At 42.3% G+C, this 18533-nt stretch overlaps 1 protein-coding gene across 2 annotated transcripts in view; it reads left to right on the top strand.

Moving 5' to 3' along the window:
- The window catches only part of MED13 (mediator complex subunit 13), a 168274-nt gene that overhangs the window by 95117 nt on the left and 54624 nt on the right, over positions 1-18533 (top strand). For both annotated transcript variants that reach the window (XM_039349995.1, XM_039349993.1), the window contains exons 9-12: positions 3211-3894; positions 15236-15443; positions 16931-16997; positions 17340-17467. In XM_039349995.1, coding sequence (XP_039205929.1) covers positions 3211-3894; positions 15236-15443; positions 16931-16997; positions 17340-17467 — 1087 coding nt within the window. The remainder of the gene's footprint in view (positions 1-3210; positions 3895-15235; positions 15444-16930; positions 16998-17339; positions 17468-18533) is intronic.

The following is an 18533-nucleotide window of genomic DNA, read 5'->3' as shown; positions in this document are numbered from 1 at the left end:
TATTTTTCGGATGCCTCCCTCTAGATCAGCGGTTCCCAACCTTTTCTAGACCCCGTACCCCTAGAACGCTTCTCATATATTCTCGCACCCCTTACAAAAGTTCGAAATAACGGCAACGAATTACGCACATACCCTATAATTTTGAAAACCCAAGTTTTCGCCCACCCCTGGAATATCGTCTCGCACCCCTGGTTGGGAACCCCCTGATCTAGATTCTTTCCCATCTGACGGTTACAGGTAGTCTTCAGTTAACGTTCTTTCGTTCGGTGATGGTTTGAAGGGCCAAACATGGAGAGTTGTGATGGGTCCTTGAAGTTGCAATCGTCCCCACGGCCATGTGATCATAATCCTGGTGCTGGGCAACCAACAGGCATTTATATGGTGGTTACAGCACCCCATGATCACAGGGTCACCCTTTGCGACTTTCGCTGCCAGCCGCCGATAAGCCAAGTCAGTGGGGAAGCCAAGGTAGCCGGAGGTTGCAAAGGGTGATCATGTGACACTGCACCTAACAATCACACTTAGAACTGCTGGAACTTGCTCTCATAAATCAGGGTGGTCAAGTGACGTTGCACATTATGATATTGGGATCAAGCACTCGGCGACTGACCGATCCCAATTACTGTCATAAACCTGTACAGGTAGTCCATGAATTACGATCACAATTGAGCCCAAGATTTCTGTTGCTGAGCGAATTTTGCCTGCCTTGTCACAATTATTATGTGCGAACCACTGCAAATTGTTAGGTTAGTAAGACGGTTGTTAAGTGAATCTGGCTTCCCCATTGACTTTGTTGGTCAGAAGGTCATAAAAGAGATCACAATGATCCCAGGACACTGGCAACTCTCTTAAATATGGGCCAGTTGCCAAGCCTGAGTTTTGATCCCATGACCGTGGGGATCATACAACGGTCGTAAGTGTGAAACTAGTCATAAGTCACTCTTTTCAGTGCCATTGTGACTTTGAACAAGTCACTAAATGAAAGGTCGAGGACTACCTGTAGTCATAAATTGTCCTGTCAACCCATAAGGAAGGAAAGGAAGGAAGGAAGGACGGAAGGAAGGAAGGAAGGAAGGAAGGAAGGAAGGAAGGAAGGAAGGAAGGAAGGAAGACAAGAAAAAAAGCTCCACCTTTCCTTCCTGTTTTGTCTTGGTTGTAAATCTTTTTATGACGCAGGACTGCAGCTGGGTAATTTTAGACACTGGATTTCATGCTCTGACAAGACCCCTAAGGGCGACCTTGCATCGCTTTTGTTAAGAAAAGACATATTTATTCTGAAAGGAATAAAATAAGCGCCTGTAATTATGTACATTTCCAGCTGGCTGCCCTCTGACTATGTTATATATGCAGAGAAGAAGAAAGAAAGAGAGAGAGAGAGAGAATGCTGTGGTGAGCAGAGTCAGCCCCAGTTGGCCCTGTCATGTCCTCCTCTGTCATGTATTGACGTCAGACCTATTGGCTGGTGCACCTGTTGTCTACCACTCTTGACCTGGTTCATGCAACCTGTGAAACCCAAAACCTGGGTTAACAAAACATAGTTGCTATGTTCACATTACATGCTATGCCTCTTCTTCTCCCAAATAAATGGATTAATGTGATGGCCTGGTTCATCAACAACTTACTTTCCATTTTAGTCTAGTCCGTGTGGCAGTATTGTGCAAACCTAGCTCTAGGTACTCCTTAAGGTTTTTTTGGGGGGGGGGGCGGCTTCTTTACTGCAGGGCTGTCAGATGGGAACAATTAGATCCATGCATGTAGAGTATAAATTAATTACAGGCAGTCCTCGACTTACAACCACAATCAGGTTTTTTCCTATTTTGCAACTTTTCTTGCCACAATTGTTCAGTGAATTATTGCAGTTGTTCAGTCAGTGACACTGTAAAGCAGGGGTGTCAAACTGCCGGTCCACGGGCCGGATGCGTCACGATGTAAACTGGGAAAAGTCGCGATATGTCGTGACACGTCACGTGACGTCGCAGGTTTGATGGCCCTGCTGTAAAGTGTAACATGAATCTGGCTTCCCCATTGACTTTGCTTGTCAGAAGGTCACAAAAGGTGAGCACGTAACCCCCGGGACATTGCAACCGTCATAAATACATGCCAGTTGCTAAGCGTCCGGATTTTGATCAAGTGATTCCATGGGGAATGCTGCAACGGTCGTGAAAAATAACCATAAATCACTTTTGCTCAGTGCCTTTGTCATTTTGAATGGTCACTAAATGAATGGTTGTAAGTCGAGGACTGCCTGTAGTTTATTTCTCTATGCCAATTTCACAGCAATCTTCCCAGACTGACAGTTTGCCCCTGGGAAAAACTAGATAATGTCCAAAGGCAGTCAAAGGATATTGGGTCTTGCCCTTTTGTGACTACCTATCGATTCCAGACTAATTCCCCGCTTGACTCCTTCTCCCAAATGGGACAATCTCTCTCCGAAGGGCCCTTCTCTTTGGCCCTTCTGTCTGGTCCTACCTGCCTTTTAGTGCTTAAAATTGTGATTTGAAGTACATTTGCAAAGAGCAGGTTCTATCCCGCCTTACAGATAGCTAGTATCTATAATACCCTTACATTTATGAGCTGTCACAAATAAAAAATGTGCCTTAGTTCCAATTATGACTAAGTTGCTTCTCCCCATCTTCAGCTTCCCTGTAAAGGAGGTGATTACCGTATATGCCGGCGTATAAGGTGACTTCCGCAAGCGTTAAAATCGGCGCCAAAGACGGTCGTCTTATATGCCGAGTTGTCTTATCCGCCGGAAATACTGGTAGTTTCCGGCGTATAAGACGACGTTCTAGGAGTGCGACTCGGCGCCAAAGACGGGGGTCGTCTTATACGCCGGGTCGCCTTGTACGCCCGCATATACGGTAGTTGGTGTGTTGTGAGGGTCTCCTTATTAATGTCCTTCACGAAATGGCCTCCGATCAACTCACAAGGCTGAAACATGACTTCCAATTTGGGGGGTGTGTGGCTTCACAGTATTAACTATTGTAGGGTTAATACTGTGAAGAGCTGCAAATAGGGGTAAAATATTAAACCCATTTTCTCTCCCTGCTCATAGCTCTAATTAGCAACGAAGCAAAAGAGCCGGTGTTTACGTTTGTGTATCAGTCGACTGATTTTTTTTTCTTTTTCGTGACCTGTTTCTTTAACTCGTGGGATTGGACGGCTGAAATAGGATGACCTATATCCCATTATCTTTCTATCTCCCTCCAGGCACAAAAGTCTCAAACCAAGACTGGCAGTTCAGCAGGGGCCGGTGCCTCCTGTCGGTCAGCAGCCCCAGCCAGCCACAAAGCACAAGGCCACGGAGAAGCAAGAGAAAGGAGACAAACCCCAGAAGCGTCCTTTAACCCCATTTCACCATCGAGTGTCCATCAGCGACGAGGTCATCCTGGAGGCCGACTCGGCCAATCAGCGGCTGGTGATCCCCACCCCAGACAGCCAAGTGAGGTTTTCAAATCTCAGAACTAACGAGGTCGCCAAGACGCCTCAGATGCACCCCACGGAAATGGCCAGCTCCCCGCCACCGCCCCCCCTCAGTCCTCACCCCTGTGACGGGGCCGATGAAGGGGCGACCAAAACGCCTTCCACGCCCCAGAGCCAGCATTTCTATCAGATGTCGACTCCCGATCCTTTGGTCCCTTCAAAAGCCATGGAAGATAGGATAGAAGGCTTATCCCAGACTTTCCCAGCCGCTTTCCCAGATGTCGTCGAGCCCACGATGTACGTTGGGGCAGCCGTGAACTTGGAGGCAAAAGAGGGAGACTCCACGTGGAAGTATTACAAGGTTCCAAAGAAAAAAGACGTGGACTTTTTGCCACCGCCGCTTCCGAGTGAAAAATTTCGGGACGAACCTGTGGGATCTGCAGCATCAGACAACGTACCTTCTGCTACAGAGTAAGGCCCACCTGAAAGTTTGAGCTCAGAGTCCATAGCCGTGATTTTTCAGACTTTCGGGTGTCTAATTGATTTGCACAGTGGTGTGTGTGTGTGTGTGTGTGTGTACACGTACACACTGTCCTGCCCTGCATTAACTTTAGAAATAGTACAGTGGGTACAGGCAGTTCTTGACTTACGATCATAATAGAACAGGAGTCTTCAAACTTGGCCCTTTTATGACTTGTGGATTTCCCTGGCTGAGGAATTCTGGGAGTTGAAGTCCACAAGTCATAAAAGGGCCAAGTTTGAAGACCCCTGTAATAGAGCTTGCAATTTTGGGTGTCAGTTGTGATGATCATTAAGCGGATCACAACATGAATGGGCCTGATTTTACGAGTTTTTTTTAATGGTGGTGGTTCAGCTAATGCCACAGTCATAAATAGCAATAGCACTTAGACTTATATACCACTTCACAGTGCTTTACAATGTCAGCATATTCCCCCCCCCCCACAATCTGGCTCCTCATTTTACTGACCTTGGAAGGATGGAAAGCTGAGTCAGCCTTGATCCCCATCAGGATCAAACTCCAGGCTCTAGAGCACAGGTCGGCAACCTGCGGCTCCGGAGCCGCATGCGGCTCTTTGAGCCTTCCCCGGTGGCTCCCAGCCTCCTCTGCCTTTGCAGAGAGAGACAGAGAGAGGCAATTGCGCTTCCCTGCTTCCTTCTCTCTCTCTCCCTCCCCCCCCTCTCTCTCTCTGTGTGTGTATGTGTGTAAAAGATTGCACTCACAGTGTTCTCTGAGGAGCTGAAAAGCTTACTGGATGGAGCTCCTCCCTTTGCTGCGTCTCTGCAGGAAGCAGGAAGCAGGAAGGGCAGGAGAGAGCTAGCTAGCCCAGCTAGGCTGACTCAAGAATTCTGGGAGTTAAAAGTCCATGATCATAAAAGAGCCGAGGTTGCTTACCCTGAGCTTGTTGGACAACAGCTTGAAGCTTGCCAGGTGAGCAGCAGATAGGAGAGAGAGAGAGAAAGAGAGAGAGAGAGAGAGAGAGAGAGAGAGAGAGAGAGAGAGAGAGAGAGAGAGAGAGAGAGAAAGAAAGAAAGAAAGAAAGAGAGTGGGGGAAGAGGAGTGGCAGGCAGACCAAGGGCAGATAGAGAGGGAGGGAGAGAGAGAGAGACAGAGAGAGAGAGAGAGAGAGAGAGAGAGACCCTTTTGACATCTAAAATGAAGATAACACTGCATATATCCTTTTTTTACCTGTATGTGTATGTGTATATATATGTGTGTGTGTGTATACATACATATACACACACACACATATATACACACACAAACACACACACAAACACATACACACCTATAATAAAGGTAAAAAAGGATATATGCAGTGTTATCTTCATTTTAGATATCAAAAGGGTTTTGCGGCTCCCGGTGTTTTGTTTTTGGTGGGAAACGGGTCCAAGTGGCTCTTTGAGTGTTTTGGGTTGCCTACCCCTGCTCTAGAGTTAGCCTGCAATGCTGCATTCTAACCATTGCGCCACCAGGCAACAGAAATTTTGGGCTCAGTTGGGGTCATAAGTCAAGGATTACCTGTAATACCTTCTGCTTTTGTGTTATAACAGTTCACCCCCTTTTTTTCTCAGGACAGAATGACAGAACCATTCTGTCTTTTTTGTTTTGGATAATGTAGAAATTTCTCTCTAGGCTTAGATTTTGTTCTTTTCAGAATGCTTATAGTTTCTGTTAACTACTTTATTTCCTTCTTTGGTTATACCTCTCCCATTTTCTCTGTCTGTCTGTTATTTTTTTGGTAGCCCTGGGTATATGCGCTTGGTTTATTTAGATGTCTTCCATTTTTCTTTTTAATAGGAACTGTTTGTAATTGCATCTTCAGTGTCTTGTTTCAGAAAGATTTTCCAGATAGCTTTTGCCTTCAGGATTTCTAACCATTGGATCCGACCTATCTTTTTTATTATTATTATTTTGAGTTGATCAAAATCTATTCTTTTGAAGTCCAGTATTGTCTGCCCTTCTTTTTTTTTAATACAAGTTTTATTAAGTTTTTCAGTTTTTACAACAAAGTGCTTAGGAAACAGCGTGGTGATGGGGTAGTCAGTTATCCAAAAACCAACACATTTATGTATAATTCAAATTAACTCATTAAAAATTCCCTCTCTAGTTCCCACCAATCATGTAACATATTCAGATTAATACATTTCTAATACAAATCCATCAATAAAACTTATGAAAATCCATTAATTGTAAAAATCCCAATCCTGTATTTAAGCTTAACAAAATTCCAATTGCCATATTTCAATTAGCCATTTAAACTTATTATTTAAACTTCGGGTATCCGTACTTTTCCTCTATTCATTACATAATAATTATAATATCTAAAAAGAAAGAGAAAAAAAGCATATCATTCCCACAATTACATTCTTATATTTCCTTAACATATTCTATTCTTGTTCTAATATCTTCTCATTTACTAATACCATATCTTCTATTAACACAATCCCGTTTTCTTATTCTCCATCCAACAGTATTGTCTGCCCTTCTGATCCTCTGATCCTCCCCCTCTTGTAATCATAAACTCCAAGATAACACAAGGTTCCAGTCTCCTTTACTTAATGAACCAATACCTTTAGATAGCCAGTCTGCTCTTCATTGTCTGAGTGAGTGAGTGAGAGAGAGAGAGAGAGAGAGAAAGAATTGACAGCTTTGCTTTGTTCTTGAGTCATTTTTTTTCACTTAGAAATTATGAAATCCTTAATCCTGAGATCGTGGTGGTTGAACCATTATAATGTTGAAAAAGAAGTATATAGACAATCCTCAATTTAGGACCACAGTTGAACCCCAAATTTCAGTAGTCCTCAATTTACAACCAAAATTGAGCCCAAAATTTCTGTTGCTAAGCAAGGCAGTTGTTAGTGAGTTTTGCCCCATTTTACTTTCTTGCGATAGATGGTAAGTGAATTGCTGCAGTTGTTAAGTTACTAATACAGTTGTTGAAGTGAATCTGGCTTCCCCATTGACTTTGCTTGTCGGAAGGTTGCAAAAGGTGATCACATGACCCCAGGACACTGCGACTATCATAAATATGAGCCACTTACCAAGAGTCTGAATTTTGAACATATGGGGATGCTGCAACAGTTGTTAGTGTGAAAAATGGTCACCGCTTTTTTCAGTGCTGTTGTAACTTGGTTGAATGAATGGTTGTAAATTGAGGATTAGTGATGCATAATTTGCTTGAATTAAGATTTAGATAAAATTCCTGGCAATTCTGTTTGTATGGGTCACGGATAGTAAGTTCTGGAAAGGGAAACCTTTTGGTAAACTGCTGCTAGCTAAACAATAGTAACCGGGTTAAATGCAATAATTAAAATGTTTTTTTTTTATTTAGACCAACAAAACAAAACAAAACACCATAAACATTACACACATACACACGTAATATATCCTTTTTTGTTAACGGCAGTTTGTAACAGTACTCTTCTATTCTTTACATTTCCCCCCTCTTTCTTCTTTGAAATATTTGTCCTTATTTGCCCCATTGTTTCTTATTTACATTTTCCGTCTTTCATATTCTACTACTTACTAGGAATCCAACAATTAAAATGTTTTATTGTTTTGATTTATTGCCTGGGAGAAATTTCTAATATTTTTCTAACATGGCCTTTTATGAGGATATTAAAGAGTTGAGCTCTCTCCAGACTTTGGTCATTGTTATTAAGAGGTTGAAAGCTTCTGATTTTCTTTGGATGTATTCACATACTTCAGAGAGTGAACTTAATTTTTGATTGAATTCCTCTTTGCTCATACCGCTGGCATTAGGTTCTGTATTCGTCAAAAGCAAATTTCCTTCCCCAAATTTAAAAATTTGTAATGTGGTACATAATGTATCGGAAAGGCAAAAGACAAAATCTCGTCTTGGGAGTTTTTAAATTAAAGTATTAAATTATCAACAGTATTTATATGGCATATTTATATTATGTTGAGTACTTAGGACAGTGTACAAACTTTAAAATGATAGAGTAGAATTGTGATGAGCTTGAATTCAAAATTTAGAACAAAAATTCATCAGGAGAAGGGAAAGTCGGAGAATGATATTAGGGGGGAAAGTCCATTTTAAATGTAACTTGAACTGATTCTCAGACTTCAACAATAGATGATGTTTAAATATTACTTTGAGGTTGGTTGAAGACAGGTAGAAATGCTTTTCTGCTGACCCAGAGACATATTATTTTTTCCTTTCCTCTACAGGTTGTCCTCAACTTACAACAGTTCATTTAGTGACTGTTCAAATTCGAGGCATATACAAAAATGGCAGCTTCATTTGTCTCTCTCTCCAATCCTGTTTGGGTTGTTTTTCTGGGCTGTTAATGCTTGATCAGTTTACAAGTAGACCTCGACTTACACCGCAATAGAGCCCAAAATAAATAGGCCTGCCTGTTCTTCAGTGGGCTCACTGTACAGTAGAAGTTTTTATATTAATTAATTATTTTTTTAAATTTATATGCCACCCTTCTTACTGTCCAGCGACTCTGTGGCTTACAGTGTCATGAAACACTATATAAAGCCGTGATGGCGAACCTTTTAGAAACCGAGTCCCCAAACCGCAACGCAAAAGTGCCAGGGCTGCATCAGCATTGTGGTGCCCTTAGGGGGGGTGGCCCACTGGGTGGGCGTGGCTGCAGTGGTCACGGCAGACTGGGTGAGCGTGGCCAGGGCCAGTCCCTCGCCATCTCCGGGGCATCCCCAGGGGGCCAACGCCACTTGCTCACTTCCTGCCCTGTCGCTTCCAAACGCCACGTGCTCGCTACTCTGGTGAACTCTGCTGGGGCAACGACGCACGTGCCCATAAAAAGGGGTCTGAGTGCCACCTCTGGCACGCGTGCCATAGGTTCGCCACCACTGATATAAAGCAATTGGAGTGATAAAATAGCAAACATTAAAATTAAAACATTAAAATGAACAAAACCCCTTGTTAATAATTTGTCAGTTAATAATATGGTTGTTAAATGAATCTGGCATCCCCATGCTCAGAAGGTCGCAAAACGGGATCATAGGACCCCAGGACCTCGGAGCCGACATAAAAGCCTGTTGCCAAGCGTCTGAATTTTGATCACATGACCACGGGGATGCTGCAACAGTTGTTAAGGGTGAAAAAATGGCCGCAAGTTACTTTTTTCAGCACCGTTTCACTTTGAACGGTCACTAAATGAGCGATTGTAAGTCGAGGAACTACCTGTATTAACTACCATTCAAATCAAAATGGTTGGCGACAGGCTGCTATGTGAATGTGAGCCACTGTATCTCTTCTGCTTTTCTGAATCTGTACACAATATGTGACCCAGGTCTGGGTGCGTCTGCCTTATAAGAAGGGGTGGGTGGCCTGTGACAGTGGGAGGGAGACAGGAAGGAATGACAGAGTGGTCTGTTCTTGCTCGGCTCAGTCTACAGGTAGTCCTCGACTTACAAACACAATTAAACCCAACGTTTCTCTTGCTAAGCAAGACAGCAGTTAAGTGAGCTTTGTCCCATTTTACGACTCTGCTTGCCACTGTTGGTCAGCGAATCACTACCGTTGTGACGTTAGGAACACGGTTGTTAAGTGACTCTAGCTTCTCTATTGACTTCGCTTGTCAGGGGGTCACAAAAGGTGACCCCGGCACATTGCCGCTGTCATGAATACGTGCCAGTTGCCAAGCAGCTGAATGTTGATCATGTGACCCTGGAGATGCTGCAGGGGTTGTAAGTGTGAAAAACTGTCTTATGTCACTTTTTTCCCCAATGCCATTGTAACTTCGAACAGTCATTAAAACAAACGGTTGAAAGTTGAGGATCACCTTTTGGGCTTTTTGCCTTTTGGGCTGTTTCACAGTTATAACCCCCTAATGAATTTTGGCTCTGTAATCTAATTGTATTCAACCCGTTTTAATTCATTCCAGTTTATTTGTGCTTTTCAGTTCTCCAGTATATATTTAAAATGTATCAGTTGTGTCCCTCAAATGTTTTTATGAAAACCGAAGCAATGATAAAAGAAGAGGGCGAATGCTACGTGAGGCGATATATTCCTGATTTCTATTCCTGCCTCGCAGGGTCACATCTTCCCTTTATTTTCATTATTCAGAGAACTGACTTGACAATTTCCTAGCAAGCTATCTATAATCTATCCCCCTTGCTAACCAGTAATGAATTTAATTGTCCTTGATTGCTGCTGAATTTCAAAAGAATTGCATTTCCTTGAAACGAATTGCCCAAAAAAAAAAAAAATCTTGCAGCTCCTTCTTAGAATACTTCAGTTGTAGCTGATGATTGCAGCTGTTTGTTGCCACAGCGTGATATGAAAAGAAAGAGGGATGAATAGATATAAGCTTAATTATCCATGGGGAGAGAAGGACAAGACTCTTTTTTGTGGGATTTAAGAGTACATATATATATAACTAGTCCTCACTTTATGACCACAATTGAGCCCAACGTTTCTGTTGCTAAGTGAGACATTTGTTAAGTGAGGTTTGCCCCAATTTATGAACTTGCTTGCCACAGTTATTAAGTGAAATCACTGCAGTTGTTACGTTAATAACACGGTTGTTAAGTGAATCTGGTTTTTTCCATTAACTTTGCTTGTCAGAAGGTCGCTAAGAGGATCACACTGCGACCGTCATAAATATTGAGTCAGCTGCCAAATTTTGATCACGTGATTGTGAGGATGTTGCAACGGTTGTGGGAAAAACGGTCACGAGTCACTTTTTTTAGTGCTGTCGTAGCTTTGAACGTTCACTAAATGAACTGTTGAAAGTCGAGGACTACCTGAGACAGTGAACCTTTTACTGATTTCAGACTGGGAGTTAAAAACAGTCTTTTTTGATTCTGATTGTATCATTGTATTTTTTTGTTTGCCGTATCTGGGACACTATTAAATATCTCGTTTGCCATGATCTATTTAAAAAGTGGGGCAGTTCTGTAATGATATTATTAAAGAAAAGCAATGAGGTCCTTCTCCACATTTGTTTTATTTTAAAGCTGAAAGTAAAACTAATAGATACTATATCCAAGTCTCCTGATGCAGTGTTAGTATAGAACAGGAGTATCAAACTCAATTTCATTGAGGGCCGCATTAGCATTGCGGTTGCCCTCAGGGGGTGTGTGTGGCCAGGATGGGTGCGGCCTACTAGGTGTGTGTGGCCTACTGGGTGGACATGGCCAGCTCTACATGGTTTGCGTCAAGGGTACCTGTGGGGGCCTGGGGCAGGAGTGGGACAGATCTGAGGGTCTCTGGCAGAACGGGGTGGGACCGGGGCAAGCGCCAAGGCATGGTCCATTGCTTCATTTCTCACAAAGGGTGACACCTCTCCAGCATGCACCGGGGGGGGGGGACACAGCAGGGGCTGATTCCTCGCTGTTTCTAGACGGCCTTGTGGAGTTAAGACTGAATGCGTTTCAGCATAGATGGCCACCACAAAATTGTACATTGGCTTCCGGCTGGCCTGGGCCAGGGCCAAGGCAGCGGGACCCATTCCCTCACTGTTTCCAGGATGGCTTTGCGGGCCACATGAAACGACTTCGCGGGCCGCATCCAGCCCCCGGGCCTTGTGTTTGACATGTCTGGTGTAAAAGCATCTGATCTTCAGACAATGAACCTAGATTGGTACTGATAGAAGAGAATATTTGTATCTCAGGGGTCCTTGGTGCTCTCTGAGCTTAGTGCTAGTTAGTGCTAGGCCTGCTAATGTTACCTAGTTGGGTAATGAACCGTCCGCAAGAAACCAGCCAAGTTCAGAGAGCACCAAGGACCCCACAAACCTAGATTGTTTACTGCTGATAGTGGAACTGGTCCACCAAAGCCCAATCTTCTTAGAGTGGTCCTCCCAAAAAACTATACATGACTAACTACAACAGTGGTTCTCAACCTGTGGGTCGGGACCCCATTTGGGGTCGAACGACCATTTCATGGGGGTCGCCAAACAACGCAGTCTGCCATTTTTTCTCCCCTTTTCCTTAGCTGTGCTACTTCCTTTTATTCTATTGGCTTTTGAAAGCCAATAGAATAGACTCTCTTGAATAGAGTCTAATTCTATTGGCTTTCAAAAGCCAATAGGAATTATCCAGGCTGTCTCTGCCCTGCTGAGCCCGCCAAAAGTCCCATTCTGCAAACGGTGCTGCACCAGTTGAGTAGTCCTCGACTGACGACCGGTTGAGTAGTCCTTGACTTACGACCGGTTGGGGGTCGTGGCATTAAAAAGGTTGAGAACCACTGAACTACAATATTTGAATACAGACCACCTTTCAATAGTGTCCTTAATCCTGGTTGTACCAGCTGAGAATGTTCGGTGTTGTGATCATAAGAGAGCAGAAGGGGATACTCAACTTTTTCAATAAATAGCATAGTTTTCTACAGTCTTCTCAGATCAGGCCACTTGGGGAATAACTGTGTCCCAGTGTGGAAATTCTGGTGTTAATTGCACTATAATCTGCTAAATGGAGAAATCAGTTAGCCTTTTAAGGCTAGTCACTTCTCCCTAATCATTTTGTAAGAATAGAATCTTTCCTACGATGGCCGTTTTTAAAATTATTCATTTTGATACAGTAAAATTACTGTGGCTACACTGGAGGAAATTATTTTTGTGTTGTTCAAATACAGGCAGTCCTCAACTTACACTTCATTTAATGACCATTAAAAGTTCCACACTTAACAACTGTTGCAGCATCCCCATGGTCACATGATCAGGCACTTGGCAACTGACTCTTACTTATGACAATTACAGTGTCCCGGGGTCACGTGATCCCCTTTTGCGACCTTCTGACAAGCAAAGTCAATGGGGAAGCCGGATTCACTTAACAAACAACTGCAGTGATTCACTTAACAACTGTGATAAGAAAGGTTGTAAAACGGGGCAAAATGCACTTAACTATCTCACTTAGTAATATAAATTTTGGCTTAGTTGTGATCATATGTACATGGACATAAAAAACTTGAAACGACATTACTCCATACATAATTTGCCAAAGAACATTACCTAATATTTTACACCTCTAAATAGAAATTAAACTATTATAAATTGTATAATATGTGAGAGGATTAATATGGTATATTATTTAAAGAGCTAGATCGGTAAAAAGTAGACCCATAATTCAATTCTTGCTTAGGATAGAAATCAGTCGTAGACTGAGATATGTTAACTAAGTCATTTTTGCAGGGTGATAAATTGCTTCATGTTATTGGAGCTGCTTGGAGAAAAGATTGATATAACTGTGAGAACCACTTAACAGAACGACAGAGTAATAATAATAATAATAATAATAATATAAATAAAAAATAAAAATAATAAAATTCGCCATTAGTCAACTGCAAAAGGAGGCCTTCTAGGAACTGCTTCCATCCTGCGACGATATCTGTAATACCATCAATTCAAAATCCACATCTGCCTATCCCAGGTCCTTGGGAAGGACTCGATAGGTAGATAAAAATGCCAAATCCAGTTTGAACATCTGGCTGACTGTGCAATGATCAATAATAATAATCAGTGCTTTTTTTCTTAAAAAAAAAAGTGCTGGAACTCACACACATCATACAACCCGCCTTGCCTACCCTACAAGGCTCCATCCAAAAAAGGTGCCGGAACTCCGTTCTGGGCGTACTATGAGAAAAAAAAGCCCTGATAATAATAAAAGTTGGAAGGGACCAGTCCAACCCCCTGCTTAGGCAAGAAACCTTATACCATTTCAGATAAATGGCTGTCCAGTCTCTTCTTGAAAACTTCCAGTGTTGGAGCATTCACCGCTTCTGGAGGCAGGTTGTTCCACTGGTTAATTGCTCTAACTGTCAGGAAGTTTCTCCTTAGTTCTAGGTTGCTTCTCTCCTTGATGAGTTTCCACCCGTTGCTGCTTCTCCTGCCTTCAGGCACTTTGAAAAATAGCTTGACTCCCTCTTCTTTGTGGCAGCCCCTGAGATATTGGAACATTGCTATCATGTCCCCCTTTGTCCTTCTCTTCATTAAACTAGACCAGGGGTAGGCAACCCAAAACACTCAAAGAGCCACTTGGACCCATTTCCCACCAAAAACAAAACACCGGGAGCCACAAAACCCTTTTCATATCTAAAATGAAGATAACACTGCATATATCCTTTTTTACCTTTATTATAGGTATGTGTGTGTGTGTGTGTGTGTGTGTATGTACGTATATATGCATATATATATGTGTGTGTGTGTGTGTGTGTGTGTATACACACACACACACACATACAGGTAAAAAAAGGATATATGCAGTGTTATCTTCATTTTAGATGTCAAAAGGGTCTCTCTCTCTCTCTCTCTCCCTCCCTCTCTCTATCTGCCCTTGGTCTGCCACTCCTCTTCCCCCACTCTTTCTCTCTCTCTCTCCTCTCTCCTCTCTCCTCTCCCTCTCTTTCTCTCTCTCTCTTTCTCCCCCCCCTCTCCTATCTGCTGCTCACCTGGCAAGCTTCAAGCTGTTGTCCAACAAGCTCAGGGGTAGGCAATCTCGTCTCTTTTATGACTCATGGACTTCAACTCCCAGAATTCCTGAGTCAGCCTAGCTGGGCTAGCTAGCTCTCTCCTGCCCTTCCTGCTTCCTGCAGAGACGCAGCAAAGGGAGGAGCTCCGCCCAGTAAGCTTTTCAGCTCCTCGGAGAATACTGTGAGTGCATTCTCTTTTATACACACACACATACACACACAGAGAGAGAGAGAGAGATTGAGAGAGAAGCAGGGACGCGCAATTGCCTCTCTCTGTCTCTGTCTCTCTCTGCAAAGGCAGAGGAGGCTGGGAGCCACAGAGGAAGGCTCAAAGAGCCGCATGCGGCTCCGGAGCCACAGGTTGCTGACCTGTGAACTAGACATACCCAATTCCAGCAGCCGTTCCTTATATGCTTTAGCCTCCAGTCCCCTAATCATTTTTGTTGCTCTTCTCTGTACTCTTTCTAGAGTCTCAGCATCTTTTTTGCATCGTGGTGACCAAAACTGGATGCAGTATTCCAAGTGTGGCCTTACCAGGGCATTGTAAATGGTATTAATACTTCACGTGATCTTGATTCTATCCCTCTGTTAACGCAGCCTAGCACTGTGTTGGCCTTTTTGGCAGCTGCAGCACACTGCTGGCTCATATTTAGGTGATTGTCCGCTAGGACTCCGAGGTCCCTCTCACAGTTACTACTATTGAGCAAGGTACCCCCTATACTGTACTTGTACATTTGGTTTTTCTTGCCTAAATGTAGGTTAACTTCTGAAGGCCTGCAGTTCCACATTGCTTCATACGTTGCCTTCTTAAATGGCTAATCAACAGAAGGATTTTGGATTGTCAACTTGCACTCATTATAATTCTGTCTTTTTCTCTCCCTTAGATTAATGTTGCAATGTAGAAAGCCTCTCAAAGTTTCTGATGAATTGATACAGCAGTACCAGAGCAAGAACCAATACTTAGCAGCTATAGTAGCTGACCAGGGGCTTGAAATGGACCCATATGCATTTGTTGATGGAGATGAAGAGTTCCCATTTCCTGATAAAAAGGATAGGCCAAACAATGACCGAGAAATTGGGAAAAAACATAAGGTAAGTGGAAAAAAACAACCAAGAAGATATAAACCAGTACAATAAGCATTAGTATCAAGGATTTATGTTTTTTTCCTGAGATGTTTTAACGTGATGGATTAAACACAACAGGAGCACAACTGTACGGTTAATTCTATCAATAGAAGAGAATATTTGCAGCTCCAGGGTTAAGCTGTGGGGTGCTTGGTGCTGTGCGTGCTGGATTGTTTTCTTACAGACATTTCATTATCCAAATAGTTAACATCATCAGTGCAGTAGGGTTTGTTTAGAATGTCAAAAGTTTTCTTAAAAATACAAATAGCGATAGAACATATAGCATCTGCCTTCAAAGAGAAAAATTCTGTCAGATATGTGCTTCAGCTGCTAGTCCTATCTAAAATATTTATTTATATCTCAATACAAAAAGCCTAGTGACAGGAAGATTTTGATCACCCTATGATCAGAATACAGACTTCGTATGAATTTGTTTCTGCTAGAAGCTTTTTTCCGTTTGCATTCCACTGGTAAATTGTTCTGTCAGAAAATCTCTCCTTAGTTCTAGGTTGGTTCTCTCTTTGATTAGTTTCCATCCATTGCTAAAGGAAAGGAAAGGAAAGGAAAGGAAAGGAAAGGAAAGGAAAAAGAGAAGAAAGAAAAGTATTTTACTCAGATTTTGGATGGGGTTGTGCACAAAATATTTTGTTGGTCTGTGATTCTGCTTTGTTTGTTAGATAGATAGATAGATAGATAGATAGATAGATAGATAGATAGATAGATAGATGGATGGATGGATGGATGGATGGATGGATAGATAGATAGATAGATAGATAGATAGATAGATAGATAGATAGATAGATAGATAGATAGATAGATAGGAATGGATAGATAGGGATGGATGGATGGATGGATGGATGGATGATGGTTGGATGGATAGACAGACAGACATAAAGACAGAACTAAAGCTAGCTAGCTAGATAGATAGGCAGGCAGGAAGGCAGACAGACAGACAGACAGAGAGACAGTCAACTGTCAGATGGACGGACGGATGATAGATAGATAGATAGATAGATAGATAGATAGATAGATAGATAGATAGATAGATAACCTTATTGTCATCTTTTACTGTGGGCACAATGGCTCATATTAAAAATGAAATTTAGCTGCTTGCTCTCAAATTGTTCACATACATAACACACATTTAAACATACTATATACAATGTATGTATAGACCTATACCCTTACATATAAGTAACATATAAATTTATCTAGCCTTTTTAACTCTGAAGATGCTGTAGCTGAGAGAGTAGAACACAGAGATCTTAATTTGTCTCAAAGATGTTCATGTAAAAAGATCTTGGTACAGCGGCTCTTTAAAGGGAATCAACTATCAGTGAACGAGAGAAGTGCTCTGCTAAGTAGTTGGTCTCAGTGGATGATAGAATCTAATTGTTTATGGGTTATCACATATCCCTCTTCATGTGCGCTGCTGACTGCTACCTTTTTCACAGCCTGAAGATGGAACACCCAATGTTGGAGAAGATGCAATGTCCCTTTTCAGCCCTTCAGTCAAACAAGGTAAAAAATTTTTAATTTTTTTTTAGAAGAATGTTTAGCTGGCTTATTGTTAAAAAAAAAATATCTGTTAAGAGTAACAGCAATGTATTCGTTTGTTTGATAGCGGAGCCTCTAAGGCAGTGTTTCTCAACCTTGACAATTTTAAGGCATGTGGATTTCAACTCCCAGAATTCCACAGCCAGCATTGCAATGCTGGCTGTGGAATTCTGGGAGTTGAAGTCCACGTGCCTTAAAATTGTCAAGGTTGAGAAACACTGCTCTAAGGGAATTACTACCTGCAGTCGAAATGTTATAATTTAGATAATACCTAATCGTGAACCTTTGACCTTGGTCCTCTTTCAGCAATAGATGCGCAGCGTGTTCCCCCTCACAATCGCACGGCTTCAACTAGTTTGTTTCATGAAAATGACCTGGTTGTCTCCTACACTGACCTTGACAATCTCTTCAACTCTGATGAAGATGAGCTGACAGTAAGTAGCTTTTTAAGTTTGGGAGCTTTATATTGATGTGATAATGGCGATCTGTTGCTGCTGCCCTGAGGGATGAAGTGGGGTTTTTATGGGGTGGATTTTTAAAAGTCGTAAACTGTCAGCAACGTGTGATTTAGGTGGCCACACATTTATTTAATAATAATCAATCAATCAGAATAGAGCTGGAAGGGACCTTCAAGGTCTTCTAGTCTGACCCCCTGCTCAAGCAGAAGACTCTATACCATTTCAGACAGGTTGCTATCCAGCCTTTTCTTAGAAACCTCCAGCGATGAAGCATCCACAACTTCTGAGCATCCACAACTTCTGAAGGCAAAGCTGTTCTACTGGCTAATCATTCTCACTGTCAGGAAATTTTTTCTTAATTCCAGGTTGCTTCTATTTGTTTAGTTTCCATCCATTGTTTTTTGTCTTGCCTTCGGGTGCTTTGGAAAATAAGTTGAGCCCCTCTTCTTTGTGGCAGCCCCTCAAATACTGGAATTCTGCTATCATGTCCCCCCAGTTCTTTCTTTTCTCTACACTGGCCATACCTAATTCCTGCAACCGTTCTTCATAGGTTTTTGTCTCCAGGCCCTTATTTGCTCTTCTCTGCACTTTCTCCCCAAAGTCTCAACACCTTTTTTGTAATGTGGGGACCAAACCTGGATGCAGTATAATCAAAGAGCATAGCATAGTGATTCCGCTGTAGAATGTACAACAATACAGGTAGTCCTTGACGTAAATTACAACCATTCATTTAGAGATTATTCAACATTTCAACGGCACTGACTGAAAAAAAATGAGTGGTGACCATTTTTCACACTTAATGACTTTTGCCGCATCCCTACGCTCAAGAGATCAAAATTCAGACTCTTGGCTCCTATTGGCTCCTATTTAGGACAGATCAACATCCAGGGGTCATGTGATCCCCTTTTGCCACCTTCTAACAAGCAAAGTCGATGGGGAAGCCAGATTCACTTAACAACCAGGTTACTAATTTAACAACTTCAGCAATTTACTTAACAACTATGGCCAGAGGGGTCATAAAATGGGGACAAATTCACTCAAC

This window comes from Crotalus tigris, unplaced genomic scaffold (assembly GCF_016545835.1).
Source record: "Crotalus tigris isolate CLP2741 ecotype Arizona unplaced genomic scaffold, ASM1654583v1 scf7180000018306.2785112, whole genome shotgun sequence".
NCBI classification, from domain to species: Eukaryota; Metazoa; Chordata; class Lepidosauria; order Squamata; family Viperidae; genus Crotalus; species Crotalus tigris.
This window is presented reverse-complemented; position numbering and strand designations above follow the sequence as displayed.